Source organism: Silurus aristotelis (assembly GCF_946808225.1).
Source record: "Silurus aristotelis genome assembly, chromosome: 3".
In the NCBI taxonomy this organism is placed as follows: domain Eukaryota; kingdom Metazoa; phylum Chordata; class Actinopteri; order Siluriformes; family Siluridae; genus Silurus; species Silurus aristotelis.
In genome coordinates, this window is record NC_139576.1 from 8,628,467 (window position 1) to 8,648,176 (window position 19,710).

A 19,710-nucleotide genomic window follows, 5' to 3' on the forward strand; every position below is an offset into this window, starting at 1 on the left:
AACAAAATACAATTTAGCATCTACCAGACGTATCAGAAATATACAGTGAGGAAAATAAGTATTTGAACACCCTGCTATTTTGCAAGTTCTCCCACTTAGAAATCATGGAGGGGTCTGAAATTGTCATCGTAGGTGCATGTCCACTGTGAGAGACATAATCTAAAAAATAAAATCCAGAAATCACAATATATGATTTTTAAACTATTTATTTGTATGATACAGCTGCAAATAAGTATTTGAACACCTGTCTATCAGCTAGAATTCTGACACTCAAAGACCTGTTAGTCTGCCTTTAAAATGTCCACCTCCACTACATTTATTATCCTAAATTAGATGCACCTGTTTGAGGTCATTAGCTGCATAAAGACACCTGTCCACCCCATACAATCAGTAAGAATCCAACTACTAACATGGCCAAGACCAAAGAGCTGTCCAAAGACACTAGAGACAAAATTGTACACCTCCACAAGGCTGGAAAGGGCTATGGGGAAATTGCCAAGCAGCTTGGTGAAAAAAGGTCCACTGTTGGAGCAAACATTAGAAAATGGAAGAAGCTAAACATGACTGTCAATCTCCCTCGGACTGGGGCTCCATGTAAGATCTCACCTCGTGGGGTCTCAATGATCCTAAGGAAGGTGAGAAATCAGCCCAGAACTACATGGGAGGAGCTGGTCAATGACCTGAAAAGAGCTGGGACCACCGTTTCCAAGGTTACTGTTGGTAATACACTAAGACGTCATAGTTTGAAATCATGCATGGCACGGAAGGTTCCCCTGCTTAAACCAGCACATGTCCAAATAGAACTTTTGGGTCATAATTCCACTAAACGTGTTTGGAGGAAGAAGCATGATGAGTACCATCCCAAGAGTACCATCCCTACTGTGAAGCATGGGGGTGGTAGCATCATGCTTTGGGGGTGTTTTTCTGCACATGGGACAGGGCGACTGCACTGTATTAAGGAGAGGATGACCGGGCCATGTATTGCGAGATTTTGGGGAACAACCTCCTTTCCTCAGTTAGAGCATTGAAGATGGGTCGAGGCTGGGTCTTCCAACATGACAATGACCCAAAGCACACAGCCAGGATAACCAAGGATTGGCTCTGTAAGAAGCATATCAAGGTTCTGGCGTGGCCTTGCCAGTCTCCAGACCTAAACCTAATAGAGAATCTTTTTTGGAGGGAGCTCAAACTCTGTGTTTCTCAGCGACAGGCCAGAAACCTGACTGATCTAGAGAAGATCTGTGTGGAGGAGTGGGCCAAAATCCCTCCTGCAGTGTGTGCAAACCTGGTGAAAAACTACAGGAAACGTTTGACCTCTGTAATTGCAAACAAAGGCTACTGTACCAAATATTACCATTGACTTTCTCAGGTGTTCAAATACTTATTTGCAGCTGTATCATACAAATAAATAGTTAAAAAATCATACATTGTGATTTCTGGATTTTTTTTTTTTAGATTATGTCTCTCACAGTGGACATGCACCTACGATGACAATTTCAGACCCCTCCATGATTTCTAAGTGGGGGACCTTGCAAAATAGCAGGGTGTTCAAATACTTATTTTCCTCACTGTGTGTGCAGCATGTAATATAGCCTTCTCTGCTGGCCTAAACCCTATAAGAAGCACTGAACTACATTTACAACCTAAATTCTAATATTTGTTTCATGCAATTTTATTAATTTATTCCCAACAGTTTGTTCTCTTCATTTCTTCACTAGCATTTCTCTTGGCTGCACTGCTTCCAGTACGTGTATGTGGATGTTAGAGTTTTTGTCAAATTAGATTTCAGCCTCTATGTGCTGCCATGTCAATCTAATCTGCCCAGGGCCGTCAAAGTCAGTATTGCTGGCCTTTTCACTATAGTCTCCTTAAGAAAAAGCTCTGTTTCTTTAACCAATCAGATTCTCCTCACAGGGCCAGCTTTCTGGAATAACGTTAGCATTTTTCCATCCTCTGATTGGTTGGTCAGAGGGAAACTGTTACAGCCAAGTTCAACTGGCAAAACACGTGTGTAGCGCTTTGCACACATTAATACATGTGAGTTAGACTTTTTTATGCTAACAGAGGAAGAGAAATTGATTTTGTCTCAGACACACTTAAAAATACATTTTCAAGAAAATCTAGATATTGTAAGAAAAGATCGGGCAACACAGAAGCTAGCTAGCATGTCTCATCCTGGGAAATAGTTTATTCGCCACTTCCAGACCAGTGAATATGAGTGGTACCACTGGCTTAAAGCTTCTGAGGAGCGGTGCAAATTTTGAGTCTGCATCTCTGGTAAGTAGATTGTATTTTACATCAGTTTTTAATGTTTTTGTCATGTTATTAGACAAATATTGATTCTAAACTGCTCAAGATGATGTAGCTGGCACAGTTGCGGTTGTAGTGTAGAGGGTTGGAACTTGCTTCTATAAAATGGTATTTACCCTTCATATGTAAAATGCCTCTCTCTTTGTAATGCCACGCATTGTTATACTGCGTTTTTGTATAGTATTGATGGTTTCTATAATTGCGATGTGATAGTGGGGGAATTAAGAGGTGGATTTAGGAAAGTCCCCACTGAAGGCCCAGGTACCAAATGCACTGTAATATATGGATAAATGTACATCAAATACGTAAAAAGGCTGTGGGCCATGTAGAAATATGCCAAAGCAGGTGAGCAAGTACACTAAGGAAAAATATTATATATATATATATATACAGTGAGGAAAATAAGTAATTGAACACCCTGCTATTTTGCAAGTTCTCCCATTTAGAAATCATGGAGGGGTCTGAAATTGTCATCGTAGGTGCATGTCCACTGTGAGAGACATAATCTAAAAAAAAAAATCCAGAAATCACAATGTATGATTTTTAAACTATTTATTTGTATGATACAGCTGCAAATAAGTATTTGAACACCTGTCTATCAACTAGAATTCTGACTCTCAAAGACCTGTTAGTCTGCCTTTAAAATGTCCACCTCCACTACATTTATTATCCTAAATTAGATGCACCTGTTTGAGGTCGTTAGCTGCATAGAGACACCTGTCCACCCCATACAATCAGTAAGAATCCAACTACTAACATGGCCAAGACCAAAGAGCTGTCCAAAGACACTAGAGACAAAATTGTACACCTCCACAAGGCTGGAAAGGGCTACTGGGAAATTGCCAAGCAGCTTGGTGAAAAAAGGTCCACTGTTGGAGCAATCATTAGAAAATGGAAGAGACTGTCAGTCTCCCTCGTACTGGGGCTCCATGCAAGATCTCACCTCGTGGGGTCTCAATGACCCTAAGAAAGGTGAGAAATCAGCCCAGAACTACACGGGAGGAGCTGGTCAATGACCTGAAAAGAGCTGGGACCACCGTTTCCAAGGTTACTGTTGGTAATACACTAAGACGTCATGGTTTGAAATCATGCATGGCACGGAAGGTTCCCCTGCTTAAACCAGCACATGTCCAGGCACGTCTTAAGTTTGCCAGTGACCATTTGGATGATCCAGAGGAGTCATGGGAGAAAGTCATGTGGTCAGATGAGACCAAAATAGAACTTTTGGGTCATAATTCCACTAAACGTGTTTGGAGGAAGAAGAATGATGAGTACCATTCCAAGAACACCATCCCTACTGTGAAGCATGGGGGTGGTAGCATCATGCTTTGGGGGTGTTTTTCTGCACATGGGACAGGGCGACTGCACTGTATTAAGGAGAGGATGACCGGGGCCGGGTTTTTTGGGAACAAACTCCTTCCCTCAGTTAGAGCATTGAAAATGGGTCGAGGCTGGGTCTTCCAACATGACAATGACCCGAAGCACACAGCCAGGGTAACCAAGGATTGGCTCTGTAAGAAGCATATCAAGGTTCTGGCGTGGCCTAGCCAGTCTCCAGACCTAAACCCAATAGAGAATCTTTGGAGGGAGCTCAAACTCCGTGTTTCTCAGCGACAGGCCAGAAACCTGACTGATCTAGAGAAGATCTGTGTGGAGGAGTGGGCCAAAATCCCTCCTGCAGTGTGTGCAAACCTGGTGAAAAACTACAGGAAATGTTTGACCTCTGTAATTGCAAACAAAGGCTCCTGTACCAAATATTAACATTGACTTTCTCAGGTGTTCAAATACTTATTTGCAGCTGTATCATACAAATAAATAGTTATAAAATCATATATTGTGATTTCTGTTTTTTTTTTTTTAGATTATGTCTCTCACAGTGGACATGCACCTACGATGACAATTTCAGACCCCTCCATGATTTCTAAGTGGGAGAACTTGCAAATAGCAGGGTGTTCAAATACTTATTTTCCTCACTGTATATATGTGTGTGTGTGTGTGTGTGTGTGTGTGTGTGTGTGTGTGTGTGTGTGTGTGTGTGTGTGTGTGTGTGTGTGTTTATATATTCCAGAATGATATAGAATTTACAGAGTGGAGCAGAACTGCACGATGATTACTGTAGTAGAATAGGTAAAGTATCAGTGAGCTATCAATTTCCTAGCGGTGTACTGTAGAGTTCAGTAGGGTGATGGTAGATGGAAAAAAGCTGGCCCTGCTGCTTTTCAGCTTTTCTTTATTTCTGTATCTCTTACTTGCTGAGAAGTTAAAACGTTTTTGACTGAAGTGTGTAAGGAGTCCTTTATGATGATGTGAGATCTGGGCAGATATTTTATGTTGTGAAGGTGCTTAATGGCAGTGTAACAAACTTCACTGGTTTCGTGTTGGAAGAAAGAGATACAGGCAAAAGTTCACCAAGCAGAGCTTTCTTTTATTAACTTTCATTTTCACCCCGGCGCTTTCCTTTTCAGTACTCATGCCGGGGCTCACCCACTCGCGGATCGGCTCGCCTTCCTCCGGCACCCTTCCGCCCATCTCTGCTTGGTGGTGCTCTCCAAGGCTGGTGACTCGCTCCTCTTTATTGGCGTCACCAGACTGAAACAGAGCTCACTAATCAGTCTAATCAGCTGTAGGTGTTTCCTACCACTCGTTTCTTCCACTCGTTTTTTTTTAAGTTATTTTGGGCTGAGTTAAGTCATGGGCCAAATTTGACATGCCAACACAAAATATGTGAGCAGATTTCTAACAAATGTTAATATATTAATATGATGTGAGATACCAGCAGTTACCAGCAGTTACCAGCATGACACTAAAACAGGTGGTAGTAACGGCTACTTTTTTACTTAAGTACATGTCAGAGCCCAAACTTCACTTTAACTTAAGTAAAAAAACTGTGGTCAACTTTTACCAGAGTGTATAAAACATGAGTATCTGTACATCTACTCAAGTGAAGGATGTGTGTATTTTTGCCATCTCTGTCTATCACTGATAACTTGCATGAATCTACAAAGCATTGCTGTTTTACACAAATTGGTTTGATTTGGCCCAACATGTTATATACGAGAAGTGGGGAAAATGCCATTGACACACATCTTTAATTCTAGCTTAACATAACATTAATGTTATTTATATTATTATTATTATTATTATTATTATTATTATTATTATTATTATTATTATTAAGCATTATATTACTTATAGAAACTTACAGTGTGATATTCAGTACAACCTTGTGACATTATTGTAATTATTCATAATGAACATAGTATGTAACCCTAGTTCCCAGAGGAAAAGAGACGCTGCATCGTAAAGCTACAAATGGCTGCGCGGTGGTAGTGGCACTGGCTTCTGCACAGAGAGAAAGTAAGCACTGCAGGGATGCAGGGAATGTGTCACGGAGATGCAGCGTCTTGTTCCCTCTGGGAACTAGGGTTACATACGTAACCTAGAGACGTTCCCCATTCGGGAACTTCGAGCTGCGTCATAACGCTTTGGGAACGAGTGTCAAATCACGCCACACTGACCAGACCCTGCCTAATGTGTGAGGGCCTCGGCACCTGTACACAGGACAGAGGAGCCCGGAGTGGCTCTAAGGTCAAGGTCATAAAACCTTACGAAGGTCACAGATGTCTGTAACACAACAGGTCGTGTGGGAGCCGTAGGCATCTTAGGTACGTACCCAGGCATCGTATATAGAAACACTCTGGCAAATTTCAGGTGGGACGGGCCACGGACAGAACCTCCCAGATCCTCTTCAGGGAGAAAATCGCCAAAAGAAAGGCGGTCTTGACCGACAGGCACCTAAGGGCCACTTCGGCCAAGGGTTTCAAATTGGGGCTTGAATAGAGCCGCCAACACAACTGCCAAGTCTCAGACGGGCACTCTGGGTCGCGTCCCGGGCCTCAGAGCCTGGAGGAAACGTGTCACCAAAGTGTGCCTACCCAGTGACTGCCATGCAGGCAGGGTAATATATGCCGCGATGGCGGACACGTAAACCTTTAGGGTTAATGGGGATAACCCTGTGGCAAAATGTTCCTGTAAAAACTCCAGAACTGAGCCACTTGGGCAGTTAACTGGGTCTTACACTCGTCAAGGGAGCTCTGGAATGGAGTAGGGTCTCTACTACCTCGATAGAGAGACCAGCTGCTACGAACTCTGCCCCCTCAGGGGCCACAGCTTTCACAACTCCAGGTGGGGATGAACCAGGGTTTCACCTGCCTGCAAGAGAAGATCCCACCTGGAAGGAATTTCCCACGGAGGGCCCTCAAGCAGGAACACCAGGTCTGCAAACCATGGCTTGCCCTGCCATTGAGGCGCTACCAGGAGGAGACGGACTCCTTCCTAGCCAACTCTCTCCAGAACTCCCAAAACAGTGCAATCAGGGAAAGAGCATACAGGCGTAGCCTTGGCCACGACCATGGCATCCAGCCCTAACGGGGCTGGGTGAGAGAGAGAGAACCTTGTTGTGGAGTCGCCATTCCACAGGCCTCGGCCATTGTCTCGACAGGGCGTCTGCTCTGATATTCAACTGTACCGGGATGTAAACTGCTTTTAGTAAGAGGAGTTTGTCCTGGGACCACAGAAGAACCTCTCGCACCAGCTTGTACAAGGGGCGAGACTGGAGACCCCCCTGGTGGTTGATGTACGAGACCACCGCTGTATTGTTCGTGGGGACCAAAACATGGTGGCCCCTTAGGTCCGGAGGGAAGTGTTTTAACTCCGAAAACACCGTCATCATCTCCAGGCAATTTATGTGCCTCGAGAGACATGGGACGCTACACAGACCTTGGGCGGAGCGGCCACTCATGACGCTCCCCACCCCGTGAGGGAAGCATCCGTCATAAGCATTACATGATGACAAGTAGCCCCTAAGACGATACGGATTCCCTCTGGGGGAGAACCCTCTGCCCCGGAGCCACCACTGGAGGGGCCTTATGTGGAGGAGGCCGGGTGGGATTACACTGGACGCTGCCACCATGAGACTCAGCAGCCTCTGGAACTGCTTCACAGTAAGTGGCTGGCCTTCTCTTACCCTCCTGACTGCAGTGAGGATGACTTCGATCCGGGCGAGAGACAACCGTGCACGCAACCTGGCCCAGACCACGCCCAGAAAGTGGTTCTCTGTATTGGAGAAAGTACACTCTTCCCGGCATTCAGTCTGAACCCCATTTCCTTCATGCAGGCGAGAATGACATCTTGATGCCGAACTCCCTGGTGCTCCGAATGAGCCAATATCAACCAATCATTGATATAATTCAGGCTCCACTCCCAAGCAAACAATGCACCGAAACGGGGACACGGATGAACACACTTCCGATATTTTTGTTTGATAGCCATTACTCGATTAGAAAACACAGCTAAACAGCTCTTACCTGAACGAGCAGAAGTCAGCGTCGCTACCTCCGCGCAGCCATTTGTAGCTTCCTATTGGTCAGATTTTACACGTGGTTCAGAGCACGGACAACGCAGGGGCGTTCCCAGAGCGTTACGACGCAGCTCGAAGTTCCCGAATGGGGACCTGAATTTCATGCTTTACTGCATTAACACCGTAAGAAGTTAGTTCTAGAGTTACGAAACATTCTAAAGGTCCCCTTAGTCATATCCAAGTCTTTTGCATTTCTTAATCCTTGCAAAGATTAAGGAAAAACTTCGGCTAATGGAACCCATTTTTTCATCCAGTATGGCCAAGGATTAACAGAAAACAAAGACCTAACAATAACCCTAACTCTAACCCTACATCAAATGATTTGCAAAAGTTTTAAGATAAATTGTACGTTTAACACAACAGCAACAGAAACGCAGGAACAGCTGAACATTATAGAAACAACCCTTAACAACCAATAGCAAAGCACTCACAGTCCTGCCCTCCAATCTGGAAGTGTCCCAGCAAGCTGTTCAGAAAAGTAAGGGAGGGCTGCTCTTTCACTTAACCATGTGAGGTCACCCTCACCTCTGTTTTAAACATATGTGCTCACCAGATACACTTTTGAACATTATTTATTTTACTATTAAAACAGCAATACAGTAGATTTTTAAAATTTTGCATTGCATATATAACATACAGGTAAAACAAGGACTTTGGACTTTGTATCAGAAGGTTGTGAGTTCAAATCTCTCAACCACCAAGTTGCCACCGCTGGGCCCTTTACCAAGGCCCTTAACCCTCAACAGCTCAGTTTGTAAAAGAGATAGGTTGCTCTGGATAGGGGTGTCTGCCAAAATTTTATAAATGTAAGTTGAGTTCTGATGCTCTATATATTGTTAATTTTATTAAGAGTTCAACATTTTTTAAAAATGAAAAAGAATCCCTATTTTCCACTCCTTCTTACACTTTGATTGTTATCTGGTTTGTTTCAGTTATCAAAGTCTGCATGTTGTTCATCAGCTCTCATTAGTAGCAGTATATCTTATTAGTATATCAGCCTCATATCATGTCATGACAACGATTTGTTTTTATCAGCAACGTCATTGTGCATTCATGTATACGTGTGTATCAACAGGTGTTTCAAGCGCTGATGAGAACAATGAGTTGTAGATAGAGTTTCCACTTTGCATGTAACTGGTGTAGGTTTGCAGTTCAACAGGATCATAATGCTGAGAAGAAACATCACCATAAATCAGGTTCACTGCATACACATTAAAGTGGTTCACTCCTTTTATTTACTAAATAAAAAGTAATTTTGTTAAAAAGGAAATTTATTTTACCTGGTGTGGATTGGGTTTGCAGCAAAGTTTTCTAAAAAATAAAAAATAAATAATAATAATAATAATAATAATAATAATAATAATAATAATAATAATAATAATAATAATAAAAATAAAGATCAGAAATGATTAATTAGGATTTATTTATGATTACCAAATTGTTTGTAACTGTACAATTATAAAAAAAGTACAATTATATTGTATCTTAGCGTGGTATTTTTTTTACTGTACTTTTCGTGCATCAGCAATAGGATTATTTTTTTGTTTTGTTTGTTTGCTTATTTAACACAAAAATTTGAGTGTCATTAATGCTCATGAACTGCATTACCAAATCTTCTGCAGCTCACATGACCAAGTTTCATGTTGTGTCTGAATGGTAGCTCATTGGTCAGTACATAGCAGTTTGGATGCTGGATCAGAATAGCACATGTACAATATTTAAGTTTCCCATTAAACTTTGTCTCAAATCTATTCTCCATCCTTTGCTGTTGGATTTTCATCAGAAATTAAGTTCTTTTATGGTATAACTCAGGTGATTATTCAGGTGAGTTTTCTTTATAAAATGACTGCAATTAGTTTTTAAAAAAAGTGTCCAAAAGGCCTTACCTTATCTTTTTGCGCATGATGTAGAGTGCAGTTAAAAGGGGTATGATGGAGCCTAATATGCAATAAAGAATTATGGAAGATCCAGAACTGGTATCTAAAAAGACAAAAGATGTAACACAACATAAAGCAATTGGATAATGTTTCATTTATCCTAAACCTATAATATGAATAAAACTTGGTTACTAAAAAATAAAGTGCAAAATCTACATGTTTATTATTATCTAGAATAAACTCCTGAACTGTACAATCTGCATATAATGGACATTGCAATAACAGTGGTATTACAGGAATTTGTAACAAACTATGTTGTAGGACTGAACAAAAGCAGCAGTGGTTTAAAAGTGATATAATTCTCACCTAGTCAAAAGAGGTGGTATCAAAATCTTTCAAGACTAGTTTTGTAACTCACCAACAGATGGCAGCACAATGCTGCATGCACAGTGTCAAAAGTTAGTGTGGCAAAATCATCCTGTGTACATCAGGAGTTGCGCAACTGGTGCTATTCGGACCACTTGCATTACCACATCTGCGATTTTATCATGGACAGCAAGATAAAACGAAGATGTTCTGTGTGAAACTGGGCAAATCTACCACAGAGATGTTTAACATCATTCAGCAAGTTTTATGGCGAGTCTGCTGAGTCGTTTGAGGTGTTTTGAGTGACACAAGCAGAACGTCTTCACTGGAAGACAAGAGATCAGGAAGACCTTCAACTAGATCAACTCTTGAATATGTCGAAACCATTCGTTGACTTGTGCATGATGATCGTCGGAGAACAATCCAGAACATTGCAGCCATTGTTGGTGTGTCATATGGAACAGTCCAGGCAATCCTTATGTGTGATTTAAACATACGCTGTATTGCTGCCAAGTTTGTCCCCAGGCTGCTGACCCAGGAGCAGAAGGAACACCACTAAGATGTCCACCAAGAACTCCGTCAGCATGCCATAGATACCCGCCCATCACGTTGAGGATTATTACCGGTGATGAAACTTATGCGGGTACGACGCTGAGACACAGCAACAGTCTTTACAGTGGAAGAGCTCATTATTTCCACACCCATAAAAGGCAAGGCAGGTTCACAACTCATCGAGAATTCATCCCCAGGGCTCAGAACATCAATTGCGATTTCTACTGCCAGGTTTTAAGGTGTCCGAGGGTGGACATTCGACGTTCACTCAAAGGACAAGCACCACGGTTTACACCTCTATTGGGGGGTTTTGTACAAAACAGGATCATCCCTGACCTCCATAGCTGACTTCAAAGCAGCATTCAAATGATAACGCAAGCCAGTCTCTATACCTTACACAGTACACACGCACATGCACTCACACACACACATGCACACACACACACACACACACACACACACACACACACACACACCGCCCCTGAAGACGCAAAGCCAGATAATAACCCCCCTCCTTCTCTTGTTGACTTCACAGGGACCCTTAAACCATAAAACAATCCACTCTCGAAACTCGACCCCAGTACGTCTGAGTGTGGACGTCTGAGTATTATATGTAATAATGATCACAAAATGATCTGTTCTTTATTTTACAAGGATGCATTTAATATGATCATGAAATGTACTGTACTGTCCTAATACACTTTGGATAAAACTTTAAGTTCTCCAAAGTAAGTATAAACAGGTAATACCCCCACAAACGCACGAACAAAGGAACTTTCTCCCTCCAAAAAAGTTCATACAATCCCCAAAACCCCAACAATCCCCACTCAGAACCTCTTCTCCGAGACGGGACTCGAACTTAATTAAAATATTTAGGACTAATTATAACCCGGTATCATTACTTATAAATATTTCCCTTTTTGCGAGCGAAATTCGCTACATATATATATATATATATATATATATATATATATATATATATATATATATATATATATATATATATATATATATATATATTGAGTTGCTGCCATGTGATTGGCTGATTAGAAATTTGCGTTAACGAGCAGTTGGACCGGCAAGTGGCCGGTGAGTGTGTGTGTATATATATATATATACACACACACTCACCGGCCACTTGCCGGTCCAACTGCTCGTTAACGCAAATTTCTAATCAGCCAATCACATGGCAGCAACTCAATGCATTTAAGCATGTAGACATGGTCAAGACGTTCTGCTGCAGTTTAAACTGAGCGTCAGAATAGGGAAGAAAGGTGATTTAAGTAACTTTGAACGTAGCATGGTTGTTGGTGCCAGACGGGCTAGTCTGAGTATTTCAGAAACTGCTGATCTACTGGGATTTTCATGCACAACTATCTCTAGTGTTTACAGAGAATGGTCCAAAAAAAAAAAAAAAAATATATATATATATATATATATATATATATATATATATATATATATATATATATATATATATATATATATATATATATCCAGTAAACTTTAGTTCTGTGGGCGCAAATGCCATGTTGATGCCAGAGGTCAGAGTAGAATGGCCAGACTGGTTCGAGCTGATAGAAAGGCAAAAGTAACTCAAATAACCACTTGTTACAACCAAGGTATGCAGAGGAGCATCTCTGAATGCACAACACGTCGAACCTTGAGGCAGATGGGCTACAGCAGCAGAAGACCACACCGGGTGCCACTCCTGACAGCTAAGAACAGGAAACTGAGGCTACAATTCGCACAGGCTCACCAAAATTGGACAATAGAAGATTGGAAAAACGTTGCCTGGTCTGACGAGTCTCAATTTCTGCTGCGACATTCGGATGGTAGGGTCAGAATTTGCCGTCAACAATATGAAAGCATGGAGCCATCCTGCCTTGTATCAACGGTTCAGGCTGGTGGTGGTGGTGTAATGGTGTGGGGGATATTTTCTTGGCACCACTTTGGGCCCATTAGTACCAATTGAGCATCGTGTCAACGCCACAGCCTACCTGAGTATTGTTGCTGACCATGTCCATCCCTTTATGACCACAGTATACCCATCTTCTGATGGCTACTTCCATCAGGATAATGCGCCATGTCATAAAGCGCAAATCATCCCAGACTGGTTTCTTGAACATGACAATGAGTTTATTGTTCTCAAATGGCCTCCACAGTCACCAGATCTCAATCCAATAGAGCACCTTTGGGATGTGGTGGAACGGGAGATTTGCATCATGGATGTGCAGCCAACAAATCTGCAGCAACTGCGTGATGCTATCATGTCAATATGGACCAAAATCTCTGAGGAATGTTTTAGTACCTTGTTGAATCTATGCCACAAAGGATTAAGGCAGTTCTGAAGGCAAAAGTGGGTCCAACCCGGTACTAGTAACGTGTACCCAATAAAGTGGCCGGTGAGTGTATATATATATATATATATATATATATATCAAGAGTTTGGTCATAAATCTTTCAACAATACAGAACAATTTGTGATCATCAGAACAATTTGTGATCATATATATATATATATATATATATATATTTTTTTTTTATTATTATTATTATTATTTTTTTTTATTACTATTTATTTATTTATTTATTTATTTATTTATTTATTTATTTAAATTTTTTTTCATGGAGATGGGTGCCCTGATGGTCTCCACAATGGAAATGCTTGAGTAAAGTACAGATAACCGACAAAACTAATTAAGTACGGTAATGAATTACATTTACTTCATTACTGTCCATCACTGCTGTATATGTTGTACAGTACAATGTGCAAAAAGAAAACTGTAAACAAGAGTGTTACTCAATTGTGTTACTGAGTGTGTGTGAGTTCAGTTTAGTTCTAGATGTGAGGGCCCAATTGGTTCGGTACCCCTTTCCTGATGGTAGAAGAGTGAAGAGTGTGTGTGAGGGGTTTGTGGGGTCTTCCACAATGCATTTCACAGGGGATCCATCAATGATCAGAGGAGAATGGCTGCTCTGTGCTCTCCTAAAATCTTCACAGACTTTAGGAGAGCTTTTTCTTTTAAACGTCTCACACCTTCATCATGCAGCTCTTCAGAAACTCTTCCTCAGTAAATAACCGGCTGATGTGGCTGTGATTCTACTCTGATTTCACACCAGCTTTACTTCGTGATTTTGCTCTGGTGAAAAACGTCTGCTGAAATGTCAGATTCTTCTTTAACTCTACTACTTTCTGTATCTTCTGCTCTGCATTCAGGTTTTTCAGGTTCATGTTTTGTCTCGTAGTTCCATAGATTCAATTCCTTAATTGCAGCCACATTCTCTCCACAAATAAGACACACGTGTTTACCGGCAGTGTCAGTAAACATATACTCAGAATCCCATCGGTTTTCAGAATCAACTTTTCTCTTCGCCATTGTACATTGTGAGGGGCTTTACAATAGGGTTAAATACATCAACAGAAGCTCGACTTAATTGATGCTGGAATGTTCCCAGGTAGCCTAGCATTCGGTAAGGCAGCTGAAGCGATGCATTATGGGATCTGTATTTTGTGTTATCAGCGCTTCATATCGCGGGGTCCATTAATAACAATAATAATAGATCTATATAAAATGATCTCGTGGGCCAGATATAATTGTACATTGGGCCAGATGTGGCCTTGACACATGTGTCCTAGACTCTTTTTTGTGTATACCATAAATGACAATAGCAACCAAGTTGTTTCAAGTATTAATTCACAACTTTAAAAGAAGCTGTAATAACAATAAAAAGTGTGATATATTGCAGTATGTGACAACACCAGATGTCTTCTGCATTTGTAAATTTTTCTTTCATTTTTGAAAACTGACGGGCTTACCTCTGAACTTGAAGTTACAAAATTTAATCTTGATATGCTTGTGGTTGTTGAAAGTGGCAACACAAGTGGGATTCCCCAATGCCTCATATAAAATATGAGGCAAGTATAAGCGACTAATCACTGTACTCTCTTGAGGCTTAGTTGATTGTGTAATGTCTAAGGATGGGTTGCTATGTGTCTTCCAGTGAATGAAAGCTGCTAGTTTGCTTTTAACTTCACACACAGCCACAATGTGTTGATCCTCATATTCCAGCCAACCAGATATGATTGGTCGAGCTAGGAGAAACAGTTTAGAAAGATCAGTTTACATACATACCCAAATGTAAGGATATTAAGGTATTTATCATTATACTTATAGCATATCAGTTTTGCAAAATTGTTTTAGAGACTGTTAAAAATATTTTTAGATCAGCACACACAATTTTGTAAAACAAGTATAGAGAAAGAAATAGCATCCTTCCCAACCATTCCCGGGCATGAGTCAGTTTAATAATGCCTTTAAGATTGTATGGTCATACATTCCATTCCACATTATTATAATCCAATTTGTAACTAAAAATGATTATAATATTTTCTGAACAAGTAATTTTCTCTGTATCAAGCTGTAAAACAGAGATTGTTTTATAGAGAGGTTTAATATTAACAAGTTTATTATATTACCAGAGTTTTACTTATTATTAAATATAAATGTATAATTTTTCCACAAAATTATCAATGTCTATGACTTTAAATATTCAAAGGAAACATTAGGAGCTCTATCAGCATCTGAGGCAGAAATACAGTTCCAGAGTTAGCAAACATGCCAAACGTCTGTGCCTTTGTATTCAGTCACTGCAGGTTCTCCAGAAAAATTATCATGTGACTAATGTATGCTTTATGTTGTAACTAGGGCTGTCAAAATGAACATGTTAATTAGGTGTTAACGCACATTCATTTATTAACGCGTGATTAATACAGCAAAAAATTCTGTTTGCCCATTTTTATTAAATTAATCAATAAATAAATATAAAAGAGGTGAAATCAAAACATTCAATACAACACACATTTTTTCACGATGTCCTTTATTTACTCAGACATTAAAAAAATATATTTTTAATAACTAAAATTTGATTTACTGATGCGCCAAGTCTCAAATCAGCACCAAAATCCACCATAAAGAACACATCAAGCAATTAACTCTCTGTGGTCGACAATCTGTGCCATTTTTTTTGTAAGGTTATTCTCCAGATTATTTTGACATATCTAAATATAAAATGTGTGTTTATTAAGAAGAATATGCTTGATAATATTATTTTGTAGTTTAATCACAAACATTAAATTGTTGAACAGTGTCAGTAGAAGTAGAGGATCATCAAAGCACTGCATTCTTTATATTAGCTGTACAGAGACTGTTCACTTACCAAATCCAGAGACAATGATATTTTCCTGCCAACCACCTGATTCGTCGGAAATGTCACAGGTGTATTTTCCTTCATCTTGAACAGAAAATTGTGGAATGATCAGGTGGTATACTCCGTCTGCTGTGTGATTCAGCCTTTTACCATCTTGGCAGGTGTCGTGGTCAGAGTCATTTTTAGCCACAGCAATGGTGCAATTTTTGTCTTGAAGAGAAATTTTCCAGATGACAAAAATCATATCCTGCCAAGCAATCTTTGTGTTGGTGCAATTTAAGGAGACAGTGGTGCCCAGTTCAACATACTCATTTCTGAAACCTGAATGACACATTGAAGAACATAACAATGGAACCATATTTTTATTTGCACAACACAGCAGACATCAAGCTTCTCTTTAGGCCATTTTCATTTTCATTTTGTTGACACACTTGAACATTTATATTTCCTATTTGTTCTAGACAAGTCTTATTCATTTTTGCAATTTCTACCTGGGTCCATGTTACTTCCTATTTGTCTAAATATGGCACAATGGAATATATCTGCTCTGACATAAAACCGTTTTTTCTACACTAAGGGCCACTCTATACACATAAATACACAATATTTTTAGAAGCATAAAAGGGTACAATTTGTTATTTTATATAATGATTATTTATCATTTTATATAATAATGTAAGATTTATAGATTAGATTTAGTCCAAATGGCTAATATTCTTGCAAAACCCTTGGCAGAAAAGCAAACAATTAAAAGTGATGGACTCTCAATTTTTACCTGTCATCTTTTCTTTGGTTGAAGCAGAGCGAGGGAGTGTTTTGTTAGAATGATGAGAGACATCTGTTCCTGAGGGTTACGAGTCCAACGAGTGTTAGTAAGAGTTAATGTGAGAAAAACATCACTTTTTATTGCATTATTACTTTATAATGCTAAAAAGTAAAATGATTTCTGTTAACGAGCTATTCATCATATTAATTTCATATTAATTGGGTTTGCAGTATCATTTGTTCAGTCATTATGTTAGAAAAAGCAAGAAAAGCAATAGCAGGTTACATGTGGAAACATAATAGAAATAAAACAGCAGAGTAACAATATCCTACATTTTACAGATATTATAAATGTACTTTCGTGTAGTTATTTCAGCTATTAATTAAACAGTGGTTAAAAAAATATATATATATATATATATATATATATATATATATATATATATATATATATATATATATACTTGTGACCTTGACACTTGCAACCTCGATAGTTTGCGACATTCAATTGGGAACAGGACTAAAAGTAACTCAAGAACAATCTAAAAGTTCGTGAGAATTTGCGGGTGAATCGAAAGTTCGGAGTAACATTTCAAAACAAAGTTTGTACTAATAAATTACATCAAAAGATTTTTTGAAAAAAAATTTATTATTGTATTATTTATTTAAAGTAGTAAATAAAACATTATGACAAGTTAATCACAATTTTTCTTGAGTTTACAGTACATGTACAATTTCCCTTGAAAAAGGAACCATCAAAAGGAAAGAGTCAAAACCTCACAATTATTTGTTACTCGGAAGGGTCATAGAACGTAACCCCCCGCGAGTATCAAGGTTGCTCTGTATATCGATATGCCGCCAAGAACCATAAAAATCATAAAAAGGAAACAAACATGTGCACTGACATACACTATATTGCCAAATGTATTGGGTCACCTGGTCCTAAGTATGGTTCAGTATGTGATTTTTGAGCATTGCATTCCACATTTAGTCAGAAAAGGTTTGTGCGAGTGCAGAAATAATTAAATGAATGCCATCCTGCTTATAGCACAGTACATTCTTTCCATCGTGGGTTACGTTATGCAAACAAGTGTCCTGATTAGAAGCCACAAGTCTGAATCATGTTCTGTTTAGTTCACTCACAAAGTCCAGGTACTATGAATCATTTGGCATTTTGAGTTTATTTATTTACATAATACGAAACAAATATCTTGTATTGAAACATTTTAGTGAAAAATTAAGTATAATAGTTTCAAACACATGGGTTTCTATTAGGTATTGTTTACTTTATTTTTAATTTTTTTTATTTGTTTGCTTTATAAATTGGTTCTTTTAAACAATTTCTGTTACCAAACAACATACTGAACGGTACTGCATTAAAACAGGTTTTCCGCAAAAAAGCTGAAAAACCTTAATGCCGTCTAGATGGAGCGAATCTTCTTTTCTCTCTCTGTTTTAGATGGCATTATTTATTTTACAACATTTAAAATCCCTAAACAGACACCATAACCATAATTATAACCCACAAGTGACACAAATAAAATCAAAGTAACAAAGAAATATAACAAGCAAACCTGCTGTAAGATTTCTTGTTAGACAGATGGTGAAGAAAAAGACGGCTCTCAGGACCAGTTTTCGATCCATGATTCCGAAAATGGATCTCTTACCAATTAAATAGACATTCCTTTGTTTGTTTATGTCTTGTGCTTTTCTTTTCAGCCTGGTGCAGACTATATTGTCTGTTTTCCTTCTTAGAAACTCATTTATCTACTTGAGAGTGCATCAAGAAGAGCAACAACCACAAATGCATTAGGCATTGAGCTTTTTCTTTCTCTCTCTCTCTCTCTCTCTCTCTCTCTCTCTCTCTCTCTCTCTCTCTCTCTCTCTCTCGCTCTCTCTCTCTCTCTCTCTCTCTCTCTCTTTCTCTCTCTCTCTCTCACACACTCTCTCCCTCTCTCTCTCTTTCTCTTTCCAGTGAGCACATGAAGGTATTTTCTTGTGTAGGTCCCAGGTCAGTCAAGATGTTGCAGTATATAATGCAGTCCTATTTTGACCGCATCGTCCGCAGACCTGTTTGCTCTGTAGGCAAACTCAAGTTTTTTGGGGACTGGAATGATCGTGGAGTGTTTGAAGCAGTAGGGAACTACACACAGCTCCAGTGATCTGTTAAAGATATGAGTGAAGATAAGGGCCAGTTGGTCAGCACAGACTTTTAGGCAGGCAGGTAAAACACTGCCTGGGCCAGAAGCTCTCCTAGTCGTCTGTCTTCTCTTTTCAGAGTAGGTTTTATTTAGCTAATATGATCTCCTTTGTTAGTTTATATATAGTTTAGATAACAGATGAACAACATAAAGTCTGAAATAGGCCTCAACAAGTCTGAGGTATCATCTTATTTATACTGTATGGAATAGTATAGCTTGATAGTGATGTAGGTAGTGTTTCTGATTCACAGCTTGATTTGATCTTGAGCAACAGCTGTGAGGAGCTAAACATGTTTACTTTCTGTGTGTACATTTCTTAAAAGTTTCACGTAGTTTATCCATTCCTGGCACGTTCTAAGTATTTGAATAAATTAAAAATTTCATATATAGAAAGTTTATTTTTGTCTATCTCTTTAAGTTTACATTTATGGCATTCAGCAGATGCCCTAATCCAGAGTGATATACAAAAGTGATATACATAGAAAGCTATTAAATTATATATTAAAATATTAAATTAAACAACCAATAACTATACTTGTCAGTATACAACTGTTTATTTACACACTGCCAAGCATATGGTATATATGAGTCTTCTGACACTTCCTAGATCCAATATGGCAGTGAGTCCTAACCCTTTTGCTGAACTGTTCCCACAGATTGTATAGATTGCACTGCTAATACACCTGATCCAACTAATTAGCTAATTACCAGGCTGCCACAACCCAATATAATGTGTTAGGAAAAAATAACTGTGCTACAGGAAGTTCTACAATATTAAGATTTAGGACTGCTGTAATGTGTATGCAAAAGGCATAGAGGTGTTTGCAGTTCTCCAGCCCTGTTAAGTAGATACTCCATGCAGTTCTTACAGCATGCAAACATCTTGGACATGGAATCCAATCCAATCCAATCCAATGTTTATGTTCTTACTGATTGAGCATCATTGATCTTATTATATTATATATTTTCATCTGATTTGACATAAAAGAGCAAAAAACTACATACTTTA

General features: G+C 39.2%; 1 protein-coding gene across 1 annotated transcript; it reads right to left on the reverse strand.

Moving 5' to 3' along the window:
- Positions 1 to 8,329: 8,329 nt before the first annotated feature.
- LOC310723731 (cell surface glycoprotein CD200 receptor 1-A-like) lies at positions 8,330 to 18,382 on the reverse strand. The gene is made up of 7 exons (XM_083537152.1): positions 18,075 to 18,382; positions 16,511 to 16,579; positions 15,745 to 16,056; positions 14,345 to 14,620; positions 9,616 to 9,709; positions 9,010 to 9,040; positions 8,330 to 8,898 (listed from the first exon to the last, which is right to left on the reverse strand). The coding sequence occupies exons 1-7, from the start codon at positions 18,142 to 18,144 to the stop codon at positions 8,770 to 8,772; spliced, it is 981 nt and encodes a 326-aa protein (XP_083393278.1). The 5' UTR covers positions 18,145 to 18,382; the 3' UTR covers positions 8,330 to 8,769.
- Positions 18,383 to 19,710: the final 1,328 nt, after the last annotated feature.